The sequence below is a fragment of the Lontra canadensis genome, unplaced genomic scaffold (assembly GCF_010015895.1).
Source record: "Lontra canadensis isolate GAN:19392208 unplaced genomic scaffold, GSC_riverotter_1.0 scaffold20, whole genome shotgun sequence".
Classification (NCBI taxonomy): domain Eukaryota; kingdom Metazoa; phylum Chordata; class Mammalia; order Carnivora; family Mustelidae; genus Lontra; species Lontra canadensis.
Window position 1 is genome coordinate 22,986,862 of NW_022631014.1, and position 19,276 is coordinate 23,006,137.

A 19,276-nucleotide genomic window follows, 5' to 3' on the forward strand; every position below is an offset into this window, starting at 1 on the left:
AAATGGGGGAGGGTGACCAGGCAGTAAAATGGCCAAGGAAGAGCTGAGGATCATGGAGATGCCCCCAGGGTGGACGCCCCCAAGGGGTAGGGCTGTACGAAGGTGGGGTGTTGTTGGGGTACAGAGGCAGACATGGACAAAAGAAAAACAAGTTCTTCCAGTGATCCACCCCTTTGCCTGGACCAACTTTTCTTCAAGAGAAAGAGAAACAAGCAGTATCCCAAGGAGGTACAGCTTTTCTTAGAGGAAGCAGGGAAGCCATCATTTGCTCAAGGAAGTTGTCAGTCAGTGAGAATGGGGCAGATGGTACACATTCAAGCTGGCCATTGAGGCTCTGAAGATTGGCCAACATCCCCCTACTGAGGAATGGGTAAACACAGAAATCTGTGACACAGCATCTCATTAGCAGCTCTTTTTGACTCTTTATTGCTTTCCACAAAGACACGTACCTTGGTCCATCCAGGAAACTGGATAAAGGTGTCCTGAGGCAAGTCTGGGATCCCACTGGGAATGGAGAAGTTCCCCATATAAAAGGCCGGCAGAGTGTAGTTAGATGAGGTGTGGGCCAAGGCTTTCTCATGGTGGCGCTTGTTATAGCCATTCCAGTCTTGCAGGGGTCTGCGCACTGCATTTTCGGTGTCCAGTGGGAAGATCATCCAGTCTGTGAGGATTTTGGAACCGAGGGTCAGGTTAGAAACAAGACCCTGTAAAGGAGAGACAGAGCAATGAGCTGGGGTGGGAAGCAAAAGGCTTCAAGTGTCTCTGTGTCCCTGCCCCGAATCCTTGGGGAGAGCACACTGGGATATGAAACACCAACAGTAAGTGAGACTCAAACTGTGTGTACATCAAAGTGATGTTGGGCTGGAGGTCAGAGCTCCTGACCCCACACCCCCAGTCTTCAGAGTCACTGCTGAATGGACAGGATGATGGAATCTGAGGCATGGGAGAATGAACGCAGTCAGGAATGCAAAAGAACATTTAGTCACTGTAACGGGGGTTGGAGGGACAGACTCTGTCCCTTCATATAACCAGGAGCAAGTCCTGGCATTGAGCCCCTCAGCAGCCCTCATGGGATGATCACACCTGAGCCCATGTACCCACTGCGGGACTTAGGGAGGTGACATAAACGAGGATACTGATATCTGTGAAAGAGTAGAAAGGGAGTGATGATGATGGCGAACAGTTGTGCCACTCGTCCAGCAGGGTCAGCAGGCCAGGTGTCCATGAACCCGGCCACCTCATCGAAGCCTATGCTCATAGCTCAGCTAGCTTCCTCTTCCCCGCCTCTCATGTGGCAAACTTCTCCATTCCCCGAAGGATCCCAAATCTGTCCCAGGACAACTCTCAGTACCGAGCCTCAATTGCCCACTTAGTAACTCAATAAACATGAATCAGGCAGACATGTGCCGGGCTCTTTGCTGGGCACTGGGGACCCAGCGACTACACAAGAATGCCTGTCACAGCATGGGTCAACATGGCCTGTGACAGCCAAGCAGGAAGGCCACTAACTACAGCCTGAGCACAAGGACTTTAACAGGGACATTTCTCTTGGAGGTAAAGGTTGCCCTGCGTGGCCATTCTCTAAGAGAGTAACTGCCTTGCTACTGCGCTGCCAACGAGAGGGTCAGGAAACAGCCCCATACACCGGTTCTGTCCTAGAGTGTGTGGTACCCTCAGTCCTCGGATGCCGGCCTTCTCTCCTCTGGCAGACGGTGAGCCACCTGAGGGGAAGCCTGCATCTCAACATCTCTGCAGCCCCCCGAGCACCTTGTGGAGCCTCTTATGGAGTACGAGCTTAATAAATGTCGGCCGAACGACACTCCTAAAAATGTTGCCCAAGGAATAACATCTGGGCTAGGCCTAGACACCTGGACACAGGGTAACCAGCAGGGGTGAGAGGCCGTGCACTGAGGGAAAAGGCTTTCTACAATTCAAGGCTTTGTCACGGATCGTCCACACCCAGAACACAGAGCAGACCAAACGCCGGGCTGGCTTTGTCAGCTCCCGAGTGCCTTTCGAAAGCGAGCTGGGTTTGTTCAGCAAAGGAGCAGCAAGGTGGAGTAGCTTCCTCCTTCTGTTTCTCTCTACCGGGTGACTGAACCTGAACACAAGGGAAGGGTTCTCTCTACACAGCACAACGTTTTCATCACCTGCAGAGGAAAACAGGTCTTCAAACTAACCCAATTCTGAAGCTGCAAAAGAAATCACAGTAGGTTCACTCGCTGAACTTGGCCGAGAGTGCAAGCTTTCAAAAACCACCTCTATGTGAAGGGGGCTAGAGGAAAAGAATGCATATGTGAGAGTTTTTAAATGGCCTTCCGGAACCTTTTTGGGTGGCACAGGCACGGTCCTGTCAACCTCTGAACGTCACTCCTGACAGTGAGGCCGGTCCTACCTTAAAATCATTGATATATCTGCCATAGTTCACACGCCCCATGTTCTCCACCAGAAGGTCCAGAGTGGCTCCAGCTTTCCCGATGATGTTCAGAGAGGTCACAGCACTTCGCTCCAGGACTCCCTGCGGCACCTGCAGGGTCAGAGTCCAGTGGGAATTAACTGGAGTGAGAAGGTCAGCAGAGTCAGCTGTCACATTCATTTTCCTGTCTTGAAGGGTCACTGGACTCGGGAGGCCATGCTCTGCTGGCCCCTTTGCCCAAGTCACCGGCTCGGAGGTCAAGTTCCCCCAAACACTGCTTCCTAACCAGGCAACTCTCCAGATGTGGCTCAGAGCAAGGGGAGGTCTAGACTGGCTTCCTTGGCTCTGGGATGTTTTGCTGCACGTCTATTTTTAATAGGAAGGGAATGCGGGCAAAAATTCCAGGAGGGGATTCCTGCCACAGGAGCTGCTTTGTGTTTCACAGCACAAAAGGCAGTCATAAAAAGTGGCTTCCAAACAACGTGGAGAAAAGAGGCAAAACCAGATAAATGAGATAAAATCAGAGTTAGGTGGAGCCGTCTTACCTCAAGATACCTGACGGGGAGCATTAACCACGTAAATTACGTAACAGAGTGAGGAAGAACAACAGACACTTAAGCAGCAACATACTCCTAACTTTTTAAAAGGGGAGGTTTTTAAAATTGAAGTTACTGACTATAATTCGCTAAGACAACCCCTAAAATGGAATTCAAGAGACTGCCATCAGTGTACATGTGGGCAATATACACGTATGTCCTAGAAACTTGCTCCCACTGAAATGAAAGCCCTCGATCACAACAGAATGGAAACTTTTTTTTTTTTTAATTTATTTTTTTTGAGAGAGAGCAGGAGTGGAGAGTGGGGCACAGGGAGAGAAAGACAGATAAGCAGGCTCCCCGCTGAGCAGGGAACCCAATGCAGGGCTCAATCCCAGGACCCTGAGATCATGATCTGAGCCCAAGGCAGAGGCTTAAAAGACTGAGCCACCCAGGTGCCCCCAGAATGGAAACACTTTAATTTAAAAATTTTCTTAGCAAATTTCCACCGTTAGAAAAAATCTCTTCACATGTTCTTTTACATGATTATTTCAGTGGAAGGAATGGAAACCCTCCAGTGTTTCTCTGCTGTGTTGTGAGACAAAGGTCTGTGTGGACTGTAGCTACCATTACCAGAACAGTCCTTTAAAACAGGATTTCTCACACGGGATGAAGGCGCAAGGTTAAATGAATCACTGCTCCGGCATGTATAACTCGGACCCTGTCCTCAAGGAGCAAAGGAGACATGGGTGACATTCTGCCGCTGGCAGAGAAGATGGCGTGGACTGGGGAGAGCAGACTGGGGAGAGCACTCCCCTCCAGGTTCAGATGGGTGAGAGGGTGTACTCCAGGCAGAGAGGGAGCATGGGTGAGACCACATCAGCAAGCAAGGGGACACGGCCAAAGGACATCAAGAGGAGACGCACCGCCTGAGTCTGGAAAGGTGGGCAACGGCCCTGAATGCTGTGCTACCAAGTGCAGACCACACGTTGTCTGTCAGGGCAGACAGGCACACAGCTCAGAGACAGTTCTTACCCCATCCACGGCGACATAGGCCCGGTCATGGATTCCGCTGAGGGGCGATGACAGGGGAGTGGGGTCACTGCAGTCTCGAGGAAGTGTCGTTCGGTATAGCACAAACCCAAAATACTGGTTAGTAAAAGATGCAAGAAAAACACATCAGTCTTTGAAAGATAACAGGGTCACCTCGACTTGTGTGAAAGCCATGTCTAAAATCATATGGAGTAAGAGGTTTCCCCAGCCTCCCACCAAAGTTCAGTCTGGATGAAGGGAACTGGCTGGCATCTTTAGATCACACACTAGCACAGCAGTAACAGCAAGGAACCCACATTTTATCGGAGAGCCCTTTCCCACACGAGGAGACTGGACTTTGGGACATGTTCAGTGATGTGCCCAGAATCACGCAGGGGATCCTATCATACACATCGAAAGGTCATCAATGTTATCTCAAAAACACAACACAACACAACACAACACAACACAACAACAAAAAAGACAAATGGGGGCCCCTGGCTGGCTCGGCGGGTAGAGCATGTGACTCTTGATCTTGGGGTTGTGAGGTCGAGTACAGAGATTGCTTAAAAATAAAATCTTAAAACAACAACAACAACAAAGCCAAGAATGTTCGGTAAAACATTTTCCAGGTTCTTGGGTTACATGTGCTCTAACATACAAAACAAGAGTCAATCAGAAACCATTTAAAGTGCAGGGCCGGGGGTGGTGGGGACAGAGATAGTGAGAGGTGGGGGTGTAGCCTGTCGCTAAGTCAGAAAACAGTGGTAGAGAGGCTGGTGTCCCTGGTCCGAAAGGAAGGTGCCAGACTACCAGCCCCGCCCGCAACAGCACCTCAGCCTCAGCTGGCGCCCCTCTTGCTGTGGACACTGGCCAGGGTGAGCCAGGTTGGACCCCGCCACACAAGAGCATCCAATGGATGTCCAACACGGGGCAGAGGAAAAGCTCCTCCCATCTAGGGCCCAGAAAGCAAGGGAGTGCATCTCGGCAAATGCAAAGGTGATTTGGAGGAGCTGAAAACCCCCCCCCCCATTAACCTACGTTCCTGTGTTGCAGAAAGGGCCGAACTCAAGAAATATCACTGGGGCCACCACCCAAGGCTTCTGGCACAAGGACGCCTCCCCTCCAGACCCCAAATCTCCATCTCTTGGCGTTTTTTTCTTTTCAAAGTAACCAGAGTGGTAAGTCCTAACTCAGAGGCTGAGGAACACTTTGTGATGGGGTTCGACAAGGGGGGCGGAAGCCGCAGTCCTCCCTGCGAAGGTGACTAAGGCCACCGGAGTTGGGGGTGGGGGTGGGGGGAGCAGGGCTACACCCTCCTCCCTGCACCTGTGCCCTCCATGGGTTTCGCTGGAAATGAACATTCAGCGGGCTTGCCCCAGACCTGAAACAGCCAGGGCCCAGGGAGCCCCCCCAGTCAGAGAGCACTGCCTTGGCCAGAGATCACAAAGCACAAGGGGCTGGCCAAGATCAATGAGTGCAGTGTCAATACATTGACCTGGAACTCACTTCCCGGGTTCCAGCTGCTCTAGTGACCACGTCTGGCCCGAGGTGCTCCCCCGCTAGGTGAAGGCGGGTTGCATTTTCTAGACAAAGATAAGGACACACAGCCGCTGCTGGCCGGAACTAGAGCAAGAATTCTACCCAGTGTTAATGAGATGGGGGTCGTTCACTCCTTTCACTGATCACAGGGTTGCTGGAATCAAAATCACAAGTGTAAAAAGAGTCTCCAAGGGGCGCCTGGGTGGCTCAGTGGGTTAAAGCTTCTGCCTTCGGCTCAGGTCATGGTCCCAGGGTCCTGGGATCGAGCCCCACATCGGGCTCTCTGCTCCGTGGGGAGCCTGCCTCCCCGTCTCTCTCTGCCTGCCTCTCTGCCTGCTTGTGATTTCTGTCTGTCAAATAAATAGATAGAATCTTTAAAAAAAAAAAAAGAGTCACCAGGGCAAAATACACCAAACTAAGATCGGATATGCCATTGTTTTATCACCTTATTGTTCAGACGCCTTCCAGAAGGAGATCTCCACAGAAAGTCAGTGAAGGGGGACCCAGGTAAGTGTCCATTATTTCAAAAAATGGGACTGAATTCCTAACTAAGTGTTCAAACTGCGTATCATAACAAAGGGACAAACGGAACCTCTCAGGCATCCTGACATGGCACTCTGAAGAGGACACATCGCTTTTGTCATGCTCATGCCAAAAATGTGTTACTGAGTCTAGTCCGCGAGGGGCAGGCTACAAAACAACAGGCCCAAACTCTTCAGAAATGTCCATGTTGCAAGAAAGGGAGAGAGGAAAGACAGGACTTAGGAACAGCTATGGGTGAAGGAAGACTAGAGGGACATTGTAACTAAATGCAATGCGTGATCATAGACTACAAACTGGATTCAAAAACAGCCATGAAGGACATTACTGGATATGTAACCACAGAATGTGTATTAAATAATAGGTTATATGAACGTTAAATGTTTTAGGTGTGATCATTATATTGTGATTATATAGAAGAATGTCCTTTTTCTTAAAATATATAGGCTCTATTATTTAGGGGTCAAGCATCAGGATATGGACCACAAACTCAAATGGTTCAAAGGCTGCAGGTGACTGCCTACGTGTGCTCCAAGGCAACTGCTAGTGCTTAGTGAATCCAAGTGAAAGCGATATGCGTGTGATACTTTCCTTGCAACGTTTTTAGCTTTAAAAGTTTCTAAAATAAGAAATCGAGGAAACATTTTTAAATACATATGAGGAGCGCCTGGCTGGCTCAGTCGGTAGAACATGCGACCTTGATCTCTGGTCGGGAGTTTGAGCCCCATGATGGGCATGGAGCCTACTTAAAGAAAATAAAAATTAAAAAAATCTGAGGCAGCGCCTGGCCTAACCACATACATGCACACACACACACACACATACATGCTCTGCTCTGTTCTCTTTAAAAGCAGGAAAGAGATTCTCCGAGAAACTAATCTATTAAGAGCACAGTCCTGGGGCGCCTGGGTGGCTCAGTGGGTTAAGCCTCTGCCTTCGGATCAGGTCATGATCTCAGGTCCTGGGATGGAGCCCCGAATCGGGCTCTCTGCTCAGCAGGGAGCCTGCCTCCCCCTCTCTCTCTGCCTGCCTCTCTGCCTGCTTGTGATCTCTGTCAAATAAATAAATCTTAAAAAACAAAAAAAAGAACACAGTCCCATACCTTTGAGCTAACCAGGACAAATAATTAAACTTGTGTATTACAGTGTGGTTTTCCTTCAGTAATAAAGATTAATTAGATCAGAAATGTGCTCAGTTTATAGCTTGCACTACAGAATCACGCTGAATCAGGCTGAGTTACGAGCTTATTGGAGTAATAATAAGCAACAGGGAGGTAGGCTGATAGGAAAGGTCAGCCCAGCATGCAGTACTTAACGCTGAAGAGAGCCTGGAAATCAGTGGTGAATTTACCTGGGATGTGATTTATCTGCCTACGGTTCTGGTCCCTGGCCTCAGGACAGGCCCTGCAAGGCAGTGCAGAAAGCACATTTCTGTAAGGAGAGGAACTCTGGAGACCTACCTGTTTCACCTGGATGAACGTCAAGGGATAAAGGCTTTTTACGGGCCCGGGCGGACACAGAATGGTCAGCGCGTCCTCCACTGTCTTTAACTGAAAAGAAACAAAAGCAGCACTCACTCCCTGTCACCCCTCCCTGGTATTCGGGGTGGAGGGCAATGCCATTGGCAAATTCTCAAAGAGATGAAGTTATTTGCCCAAATCCCTAAGTAGATCTAAGTGGTTCAAACTCCACTCAGTGCTGCACAGTCACCTTCAGTCACGTCCATCCATGAGTTAGGGGCTCTGGATGAAAAACAACCGAGGGTATTCATAAGGTTTCAAGCATATCTATTTGCAAATGCAACCTCCTTTTATAGATAGCCCTTAAAATGAAGACCAAGGCTCTGAGGCTGCCTCCTCTGTAAAGCCTTCCCCAGCACCGTTGTGGGAAGTCACCACGGCTGTGCCTTCCTCTGAACTTGTCTGGGGCGTATTTTCCACGCTTGCATCACTGACTAGTCGCTTACCTTTGCCGTCCTTCCCAGACGGTCAGCTCCATAAGGGCAGGGTCTGTATGACACGGTGTCCCCCACTACCCAGCACATAGTATACACTCAATAAATACTTATTATATTCAGTCCAAATGGCTGTGTATTCTTGCACCCCAAGAAGCTTATTCTGATGCAGTAACAAGGATGGTAACAGCTACCGAGCACTGAGTGCCTACTAAACTCCAGGCGACAGCACCCTACACACACACCTCACTGAGTGCTCATGCCACCCAGGGAGGCTGCCCTCGCTGTCCCCACATTAGTGATGAGGAAACAGGTTCTCAGAGAGGCTCATTGTTAGGTTTGGCTCCAAACCCCAGACTTCCTGCAGCGTGATACTGGTTGCGAATTTCATAAACACTTTCAGGGTCACCTGACCTTGCTGATGTGTGCGATCAAGGAACACAAAATCTGAAGTACATTCCATCAATTCAGCTACTCATGTGGATGTTTTTCTATTTGGACAGCTAAAGAAATTCAACTCACAGTAAAAGGTTCTATCCTATACGACCATGTCCAACGCTAAGTTAATTCAGTTGTATGCTAACTTGCTACCTGAAATTGTACATGTTTCGTTAATAATGAAAAGCAATTTCTGCTTACACAATTTTCCTTCATGGTAAACAGAATGCATTTTTGGTATTAAGATTGGTTTTGCAGGGATGCCTGGGTGGCTCAGTGGGTTAAGGCCTCTGCCTTTGGCTTAGGTAATGATCCTGGGGTCCTGGGATCGGGCCCCACATTGGGCTGTCTGCTCGGCGGGGAGCCTGCTTCCCCCTTTCTCTCTGCCTGCCTCTCTGCCTACTTGAGATCTCTCTGTCAAAGAAATAAATAAAATCTTTAAAAAAAAAAAAAAAGGTCGGTTTCCCTTTGTTTTGCAACGTTGCTGTATTAAATATTTGCAGTTATTTTCTGTTGCATAAAAATAAATTTCTCACAGATCCAAAACAAATCAACTTTTTCCTTAAGTAGCAGCAGCACTGAAAAAGTAGAAGGTGCTCCCTTTACAAGTGTGATTAAAGTCTGATTAAACTAAATAAAGATTCCTATCAGGCAGACAGACCACAGTCTTTGTAGAATGTAACACACGTATCTGACACTAGGTGGAAAATGTTACGAGAGCTCAACCAACCATAATTATCAAAGGGCTTTAGGAACGGAAAAATTATACAATCATGTTTGGCATTTTGGTTAAAGATAAAAACTTACACTAGTTTAGAATCAAGATTCTTAAGAAATATGTAACTGCTCTTTTTTTTTTTTTTTCTTGTGAGTTAACAGATGTAGGAGTTAGGGATTATAAAAGGGGAAATCCTGAAAACAAAGATGGTCAAAACAAATTGATTTTGGTTTACGTCACTCCTGAGAAGGAAACGAAATCTCCCCTCTTTTTCTTTCCTAGAATAAAATGTCTCTTATTTATGATTAATTTTTAGCTCTTCCCCTTGATGTCTCATTTACCATATAAACCACAGGGCACAAAAATTAGGACATGATTTTTAGATGAAGGGGAGTGTACTGAATTGTGCAAAGATCTATGAAAATGCAGGTGACTTTTGAGAACCCCTGAAAAAAAGTAAATTATGGAAAGGAGCCTCACCAGCCATAACAAGGTGCCATGTTATTCCCACAAAGGCTCCTGAAGCTCCTTTGGATGACTAATCATTGAACCAAAATGACCTGCATGGTCTAAGAATGCCCATCTCCTCCTGCTCATGCCCCGTGTGCTCACCTTGTCAACCTGCACACATACCCTCTCACCTCTCACGCCCCACCCCAGCAGTCTCACAGAAAACAAACTCAGAGAAAAATAGAACCAATGCCCCAGAGTAACACTTTCACTCACAACTGCTGAGTTCCACTTCCCCACTCTCAACAGATCTGTTTATGTGCCCTCTTACCTTCTTCAGAGCAACTTTTCCATATGCAAACTTGGGTGTAGATGGAGGGATAAAACCTTCTGGTACTTTTTCAAACTATAAACCGGAGTGGAAAAAGAGAAGATAAAAAGTTGTTAAACCCTCAGAAACACAGTGATACAAATCATTTTTCAAAAGGAGGCTCAAAGACTCAAACAATAGTGCCAGCAATTCTTGGAAAGGCAAAGGAACAAAAGACTTTCTCCACGACAGGGCCGGGTAAAGGTTTTACTTCTAAGTGTGTGCCTGTGTATTTTGCCTGCATTTTAAGCTCTAGGAATCATTCAAATAATGACAGAACAAAAGACTTCGAAACAGCAAAAACAAGGGGGAGAAAATGAGGTGGGGTAGGGGGAGAAAAGGAAGAAGGCCCACAGCAAGACAGAAGCTGAAAGAAGGTAGCCCTAGTAGGGAGAAGTGTTGTTTGTAGGTTAAATCTTACTGGTAGATTAAAGTTTTGTATCAGTGTTAAATCTCCTGTGGTTTATATAAGAGCATATTCCTACCTATTATGAAACACACACTGAAGTATTTAGGGGTAAAGGATCATGACATATGCAACCCTCCAGTGGTTTAGAAAACCAAGGAGGTGGTGAGGGGCAAATAATGAAGCAACAGAGTGTAATGTTGACATGGGTAAATCTGGGTGTGGGATACTCAAGTGCTCTTTGTACTACTTTTATTCTGAAAACTCTTTGGTTTTAACTCTGAAATTATTCTTAAATAAAAAGTAAAAACTAAAATAAAAATAAAAATTAAATATTAAATACAAAACACACACATTTACATTAGAGTCAGAAGATGTAAGTACCAGGTCTTAAAAGTTTGTGTCCAGGGACGCCTGGGTGGCTCAGTTGGTTAAGTGTCTGCCTTCGACTCAGGTCATGATCCCAGGGTCCTGGGGTCGAGTCCTGAATCGGGCTCCGTGCTCAGCAGGGAGCCTGCTTCTCCTTCTGCCTGCTACTCCCTCTGCTTGTGTTTTCTCTCTCTCTCTCTCTGACAAATAAATAAAATCTTAAAAAAAAAAAAAAAAGAAAAAAAAAAGTCTATGTCCATCTCCAAGTAAGTTGCATTATGATCTTTCAGGCTCCTTACATTTCTTTCCGCCTCCCTTCTTCTCTTCCTCCCTTTCTTCCTTTCAGTTTCCCTTTTTAAAAGTAATTTAAGAAAGAAGATAAGAGACTGTTATAATGAAAAGCAACAGTCTCCTTGACTCACTATTCTCTTAGCTCTATTCTTCAGAGGAAACCATTTTAAATTCATTTAGTTGTTCCATTTTCACAATTCTGGTCTCTAAATAATATACTTATCTGAGATTTCTTATTTGATCTATTAAAACATTATCATTGATTTAATACATGAGAACTTAGCTCCATTGTACTATTCTGGATATCTCTCTTTCTTGACAATTTGGTTATATCACCATTTTCAGTTTCTCTACTGGTTACCTTTGTAGCTTGAAATAATATACCTTTACTTCTTAGTTCCATCAGTTAAGATTACTTTTGTATCCATACCTTTTAAGATAAGGCTATTTGCATCCTTCCCTGAGCTCTCTTCACTACTCCCACCCCAAACCATCCCCTATACCTTTATATTGTCAAGGTTAAAACAGTCTATCCTGTACCCATACATCTTCCCTTCACCTGTATTTTGAGTCTAACTTCAAAATCAATCAATAGTGCTCATGCTTATATGATTATAATTATAAAAACATGACTCTCTGCAAAATTAAGTATTATATACCATGAGGGCCTGTTCTATCTTGTTCAGCTTTTTGTGTTTTTTTCCTCCCCTGGGGTTTCTAATTGCATTTCTTTTTTTCCTGTCTGCCTTTAGGTTAACACCTCTATAGGTTGTTCCAAACTTCCAAAGATGGTATCAAGTTTTTTCAAACACGTCTTCCCCCCTAGGAAACTCCCTATTGGAACTCTCAAGTCTTCTTACTCCGAGGGACTGACTCTCTTTTAGGCTTGACATTCTGGGACTTCTCTTCATTGTTCTCCTGGTTTTAGCTTCTGTTTCTAGGATCTTATAACTACCTCATTTCACTGGAGCAATCTCAAGTACTTCCCAAGTACTGGTATGTGAAAGGAAAAATTTTTAAAACTTTGAATGTCTGAAAATGGCACATTTAGCTGATAATTTGGATGACTATAGAATTCTATGTTGAAAATCATCTTCCCGGGCACCTGGATGGCTCAGTGGGTTAAGCCTCTGCCTTCGGCTCAGGTCATGATCTCAGGGTCCTGGGATTGAGTCCCGCATCGGGCTCTTTGCTCAGCGGGGAGCGTGCTTCCCCCCTCTCTCTCTGCCTGCCTCTCTGCCTACTTGTGATCTCTCTGTCAAATAAATAAATAAAATATTTAAAAAAAAAAAGAAAAAGAAAATCATCTTCCCTCAGACAGGAAGATGTGTCTTCCCTGTATCATCCAGTATGACTCATACCAAGCTTGTTGTTCTTTCAAAGGTGATTGGCTTTTTCCTCCCTAGAAGCTTGTAAGTGCTTTATTCTGTTTTAAATTTTTCCAAGGATGTGTTGGGATATGTATTTTAAGTTTATTATTCTGGGCAACTCAAACATCTTTTTCTGTTTTGGAAAAAAAATTCTTTGATATCTTCTTTTTCTCCATCTTTTTCCCTTAAAGGTAAATTAGACATTGTAGATTGTCCCTCTATATCTCTCATCTTTTCACTTTTCCATCTCTGTCTTCTGGTTCTAATTTCTAGGAGATTATTTTTTATTTGGGGGAACAAAAATATGCTTTTTCAAAGCATCACATTCTTACATTGTGGAAACATCTTTTCATGTCTCTGAAAGATTTAAATTTGAGAGGATCTGTTTTGTTTAGCTTAAGATCTTTCATTCCTGTCCCTGAGCCTTCTGTTACCTTTATGTTATTTTTCTGTTTATTTCATTTTGGTCTTTCTCTTTCCCTTTACAGGTTTTATGGATGTCCTCAAACATTTGGCCACCCTTGGCCGTCCCACCACATTTAATGGTAATGCAAATGAATGCACCAGCATTTGCATAACCATCCTCTCTATGCCAGTCCTGCCCTATGTGCTGAAGCAAGCATTGTCCAGTGGGGAACTCTGTTTTAGGATGATTTGGGAGTCAGACATAATATGTAGGGTTTTTGCTCTCAGGCTGCACTTTTAAAAAAAATTCTGATTTTTTGACTGTTAAAAAGATACTTCCCTGATAGTCTGTTTGAAAGAGGGGTGGAAGAGTGGAGGACCTGATGGGAAATTAGCCTTTTTAGTTTTAGCTGTTTCATTCTGTCTCTTGACACACCTGCACTTCTAGGATCCTGGCTCTCTGGGGTTCTTTTTTTTTTGAAGATTTTATTTATTTATTTGAGAGAGAGCAAGAGAGGGGAGTAGGTCAGAGGGAGAAGCAGACTCCCTGTAGGGCTGGGAGCCTGATGCGGAACTCGATTCCAGGACTCTGGGATCGTGACCTGAGCCGAAGGCAGTTGCTTAACCAACTGAGCCACCCAGGTGCCCTCTCCGGGGTTCACTACCTGTTTCTATAACCCTCTCTCACACTCACTGGAAACCTAGAGTTCCTCATGCTACTTCCTCAGCCCCCTCCACCTATTTTTGTTTCCAGAAAGTTTCTAAAATCTCTCATGAATAGATAGCTTCCTTCTTGTTGGCTTCACTTTAAAGATTTTACTTATTTATTTGAGATATAGAGAGTGAGAGAGAGAGAGAGCATGAGCATGGGGGAAGGGTAGTGGGAGAAGCAGACTCCCCACTGAGCCGGGGCTCAATCGCAGGACGCTGAGATCATGACCTAAGCTGAAGGCAGACACTTAAGCCACCCAGGCACCCTTGTTGGTTTCATTAAAAAAAAAAAAAAAGTGTTTTTTTTTTTTTTTTTAATCATTTAATAACATTTGAAAGGCAGAAGAGATTAGTATGTGGTCAGTCAGCCATCTTGAACTAGAAGTCCTTTATATTTCTAATACTCTATGAATCAATACTTCTGTGAAATTTTTCAAAGAGTACCTTACAATGATCTTCATGATTTGTATTAAAATGAATGCAAGGCCAAGGAGTTGTTACTGTTGATCCCAGACAGACAAAATGTGAGCTCTCTTCCAGTCTTCCCTACAGTCCTAGAACACATTCATTCTCCTTTGGCCGTTTACCCACCTCTTCCTCCTCCACCTCACCTTCCGGTCAAGAGAAGCAGAAAACACAAATCCACAGAGGGGTCCTGAGAGTACTCTGATTTGTTTTCCAAAGTTCCCTATTCACGTGCACAAAGCAGTGACCACGTCATATCTAACTTAGAAAGTCAAAGTAGAGTCCAGTCTGACAAGGACTACCATATTGGAAGAAAAACTCACTATACGGACATCCTTCTTTAACCTCCCTTCACCTATTCACCTCCATTCACCATTAACCTCATTCACAGTGACGGAGTGCTTCTCTGGAGTTTTGTCATCTCATTTGCCACTTACAAAGGCCTTCATAGCCAGTATTGTATTTCGTTTTTAGAGGTGAGACTAAGGAACTTGCTCAAGATTATCAAGAGGGTAAAGGAGTGAGCTGGGTTCTTGACTCTAGGTTGTGTTTCTACAGTTCCATCTGACTTCCTTTATTGTACATCAACAGTACAATAGAAAGTGTCTTCTATTAACTAAATATAATTCTAAAAACAAAAACAACCCACAGAAACTTTTCTCTTTCACTTTTCCTCCTGGCCCTCCCCTTATGCATATATACCACGTAAGGTTAGAGATAGTAGCAATTTGTTACTGCTACTTACCAAAAGTACTTCTGGCGTGACCAAATACTGACAATAATTTTATTTATTGCATATTATATTCAAATGGATATGACCATCCTTTCAGTATTAGGAGTTAAATCATTTCCAATTTTTGATATTACAAATAACACTGCAATGAACAACTTTATGTTTACAGTATCATCTTGGTTTAAAAAAATCCTTTTGGGGCACCTAGGTGGCTCAGTTGGTTAAGTGTCTGCCTTCAGCTTGGGCCATGATCCCCAGGTCTTGGGATTAAGTCTCTGCTCAGTGAGGAGTCTGCTTCTCTCTGTCCCTTTGCTGTTCCCCTTGCTTATGCTCTCTCACTCAAATCAATAAATAAATCTTTAAAAAAAAAAAAAGAAATGTCAACAATCAAAATACATATATATTTTTAAAGATTTTATTTATTTATTTATTTGACAAAGAGAGAGATCACAAGTCGGCAAAGAGGCAGGCAGAAAAAGAGGGGGAAGCAGGCTCCCTGCTGAGCAGAGAGCCCGATGTGGGACTCGATCCAAGGACCCTGGGATCATGACCTGAGCCGAAGGCAGAGGCTTAACCCACTGAACCACCCAGGCGCCCCCCCAAAATACTTTTTTTTAAAAAAGATTTTATTTAATGATTTTACAGAGAGAGAAAGAGAACACAAGCAGGGGAAGCAGCAGAGGGAGAGGGAGAAGCAGGCTCCCTACTGAGCAGGTAGCCCAATGTGGGGCTCAATCCCAGGACCAATGGATCATGACCCTAGCTAAAGGGAGACGTTCAACCGACTGAGCCACCCTGGAACCCCTAAAAAAAATCTTTTTAATAAAGGCCCAAGTGAGGAGTTACTAGGTTACATGATAGGAGCATTTTATATGAACCTTAATTTAGTGTATACCAAGGGGCACCTGGGTGGTTCAGCTGGTTAAGCATCTGCCTTTGGTTCAGGTCATCATTGCAGAGTCCTGGGATCAAGCCCTTTGTTGGGATCCCTGCTCAGTGGGGAGTCTGCTTGTACCTCTCCCTCTGCCCTTTCCCCTGGCTTGTGCATACTCTCTTACTCTCTCTCAAATAAATAAATAAATAAAATCTCTAAAAAATATATAGTGTTCATCATCGTTAGCCATCAGGGAGATTCAAATCAAACCACACTGAGATGTCACTTTACACCAGTTAGAATAGCCAAAATTAACAAGACAGTAAACAACATGTGTTGGAGAGGATGTGGAGAAAGGGGAACCCTCTTTCACTGTTGGTGGGAATGTAAGTTGGTACAGCCACTTTGGAAAACAGTGTGGAGATTCCTTAAGAAATGAAAAATAGAGCTTCCCTATGACCCTGCAATTGCACTACTGGGCATTTACCTCAAAGATACAGATGTAGTGAAAAGAAGGGCCATCGCTACCCCAATATTCATAGCAGCAATGGCTACAGTTGCCAAATGCTGGAAAGAACCAAGATGCCCTTCAAAAGATGAATGGATATGGTCCATATATACAATGGAGTATTATGCCTCCAACTGAAAGGTAGAAGGGGAGAACTGAAAAATGAAGCTTGAGGGTAATAGGGGGCCACGTCATGGAAGGCATCCTGATCAGATCAGCATTTTAGAGAAATGACCAGAAGACAGACTAGAAAACCCAAGTCTGTAGGAAAGGAAAAGACTAGAGCCACAAGAGTGTAGGCAATGCTTTAAAAATCTGCCATTTGTTATGTAATGTTCATTTTGTCATCCTTAATTGTCAGTCATAAAACACCATGTTTCCACCAGCACCATGGATCAGATCAGTAAGAGACAGCTTGTGTCTACTCACTGAGCTAATGTCATGCCATCCATGAAACAAGAAGGACAATCAATCAGCCAGCGTAGACTGGTCCTTGGTCAAGTTTCAAACTTCATTAAGTTTTCTTTTTTTGGAAGATTGATTGATTGATTGTGTGAGCGGTGGGGAGGGGTAGAGGGTGAGGGAGAGGATCTCAAGCAGACTCAACGCTAAGCATGGAGCTTGATGTTGGGCTCAATCTCACAGCCCTGATATTATGACCTGAGCTGAGCTCAAGAGGTAAATACTTATCCGAGTGGGTCACCCAGGCTACCCTTCATTTAGCTTTGAAGTACTAAAAGTCACTGTCGTCATTTTAGCATCCCCACCCAGCCCCAATGCCCACCTCAAGGAATCCCAAGATTTGCTCCAATTATCAAGGTCCTCAACATATAGCTTGATTAATTTCTGTAAAATGACCTATCTCCAGAAAGCCATCTGGATTTTTATCTTTAATAGAATCCCTATGAAGAAGTGTAACAAAACTCCTCAAAAATGGGTCTTAAACTCATTCAAAAGCATACAAAAATAAACTCACCATTGAGTAAGGCCCCTCGCAGGGATTGGTAGGGAGGAGGAGGTTGCTGCCCTACATCTCATGGTTCATCCTCGAGGTCAAAGTGTTAACCATGTCTGGTTGAGTTTTACCCACACCAAAGAGAATACCTTAGAAAATGCAAATGTCATGAGCTTTGTCATACCTTAAAGAATCATATGCAAAGGGCCACCTGGAGTCTTTTATCACTGAGCACAGGTCTGCGCAGCGTGATGGGAAATTATCCCTGGGCGTCCATGTTAGTGGAAGATATTGTCCACTGACACCCAACTTGCTCTTGAAATAGATATAAAAAAGAGACCCATTCTACTTTTTAAGTCTCTGCTGAAGGAAGAGACAGGAAGAGCTATATATGGGGGTATTTATGATCCTATTCTTTTCCTCAATGCAAGCAAATATTTTGAATATCATTTAACAAACCACCCAAGTAAACATCTACAAAGTCTCCTAAGAAAGAGCCCACTTTTAAAGTAGTTAATTTCTCTCTTCCAAACCTAAAAGAAGAGAAGAGGGAAAGCTTTCTGAAGATTGTCTCCTTCATGGGTTCATCTTACTATGCTCACTGATTAAATGCTTGGGATCCCCTGGGTTTGCCTTTGCTTGGCCCTGTCCTTCTTACTGAGCTCTCCATGGGCAATCCCAACCTCTCCTGGACGTCAGCCTCTACTTCCACTGAGGACCCTGTCCTAATGACTTCTTCCGGAGTTTCTCCCTCTTAAGAGAGAGACTTACTGGATAGACACCTCCACCTGGATGTCCCCGGAAGCATCTGGAGCTGCATAAGCCCAGAAGAGAAGTTGCTTCCCCCTCCCCCTTCCCAGCCTGTGCCTTGTCTGCAATTCTCTATAGTGGTTGCTGCCTGTAATACCCATCCAGTTATCCAACCAAAGCTGTAACCTAGACAAATCAATGACTTCTCATACTTTCTCACACCTGCAGGTGTTCAGTTGCTGAATCTTATCCATTTTACCTCCTTAACACTGTTCAAATCTAGCGACTTCCTCTCCAATCCCTGCTGCTCCTGCCACCATGTCATTCCTAGGTTATGGCAACAGCCTTCTAGCTCATCTTCTGCCTCCAGAAATGTCTGCAGGGAGGATCCTGGCAGTGTGCTCACATGGTCATAGGTGTTTATAAAATTTGCAGAAATAATATAATTTAACCACAACAGGCTAAGACCCTTGTCTCCTTTCGCTCCAGCTTCTCTGTGTCGCATAACCCTTTTATGTCAGGAAACCCTGCTAAAGCATTTCTGGAATTCAAAGGAGAGCTGAGGTGGAGATTTATTTAATTTGGGTGCAAAATATATCTACATAGTTCACTGTCACTTCCGTGGATAGGTAACTTACCAGTAACAGATTATTCCTAATACCCAATATGCTGACTCACTTGTATATCACTCGATGGTGCCCTGAGGCACCCAGCCTCAGAAGTATGGGGGTTCTGGAGGAGACACAGGATTTCAAATGTATAGGGCCAGAGCCTGTCTGCAGCAATTTCCTCCAAATACTGTAGCTCATGTAGGAAGGAACTGGAGATTCCCCCAAATTTGTTAATAATCCTAAACATTTATATAACATTATCAGTAACAAAATGTGAAATTTTCTGTTTTCTAAACTTTCAGTACAGATTAAAAGACAAAGTTCAATCAGCCACGCTGAAGAGAAAGATTTCCATTCTCTCTAGAGGAAAAGATTACAAACATAACAGAGACAAAAAATAGCATGCAGCCAAAAGAATGTAAGGAAAGAAGGAGAGCAGTTATATTTTAAATAGTTAATAAATCCAAAATGTGTTTTTTTTTTTAAGTTTTGTGATGTTTGTGATTATTTTAAACTTTAAAGTTTTATATTTGTAATGATTTTTCTTACTCATTTAAATACACATTTGGGGTGCCTGGCTGGCTCGATTAAGGGAGCATAAGACTCTTCATCTTGGGGTTGTGAGTTTGAGCCCCCTGTTGGGTGTAGAGATTACTAAAAACAATAAATACACATTCATTTTTGTTGCCTTATCCAACACCCTTTCTGAAATGCTATCTGAATGCATCACTTTCTTCACGTTCCTCAACAGAGTGTATGCAATAGCATTAATGTTCCTGGTGATAATGCCACCTATCTATTAAGGAGATAATACAGTGGTGATGATTTACAGT

At 44.3% G+C, this 19,276-nt stretch overlaps 1 protein-coding gene across 2 annotated transcripts in view; it reads right to left on the minus strand.

Annotated features, from left to right (window-relative positions):
* The window catches only part of GLB1 (galactosidase beta 1), a 79,460-nt gene that overhangs the window by 16,446 nt on the left and 43,738 nt on the right, over positions 1-19,276 (minus strand). For both annotated transcript variants that reach the window (XM_032861304.1, XM_032861306.1), the window contains exons 11-15: positions 9,957-10,031; positions 7,526-7,615; positions 3,988-4,101; positions 2,396-2,527; positions 450-704 (exon numbers count right to left, since the gene is read on the minus strand). In XM_032861304.1, coding sequence (XP_032717195.1) covers positions 450-704; positions 2,396-2,527; positions 3,988-4,101; positions 7,526-7,615; positions 9,957-10,031 — 666 coding nt within the window. The remainder of the gene's footprint in view (positions 1-449; positions 705-2,395; positions 2,528-3,987; positions 4,102-7,525; positions 7,616-9,956; positions 10,032-19,276) is intronic.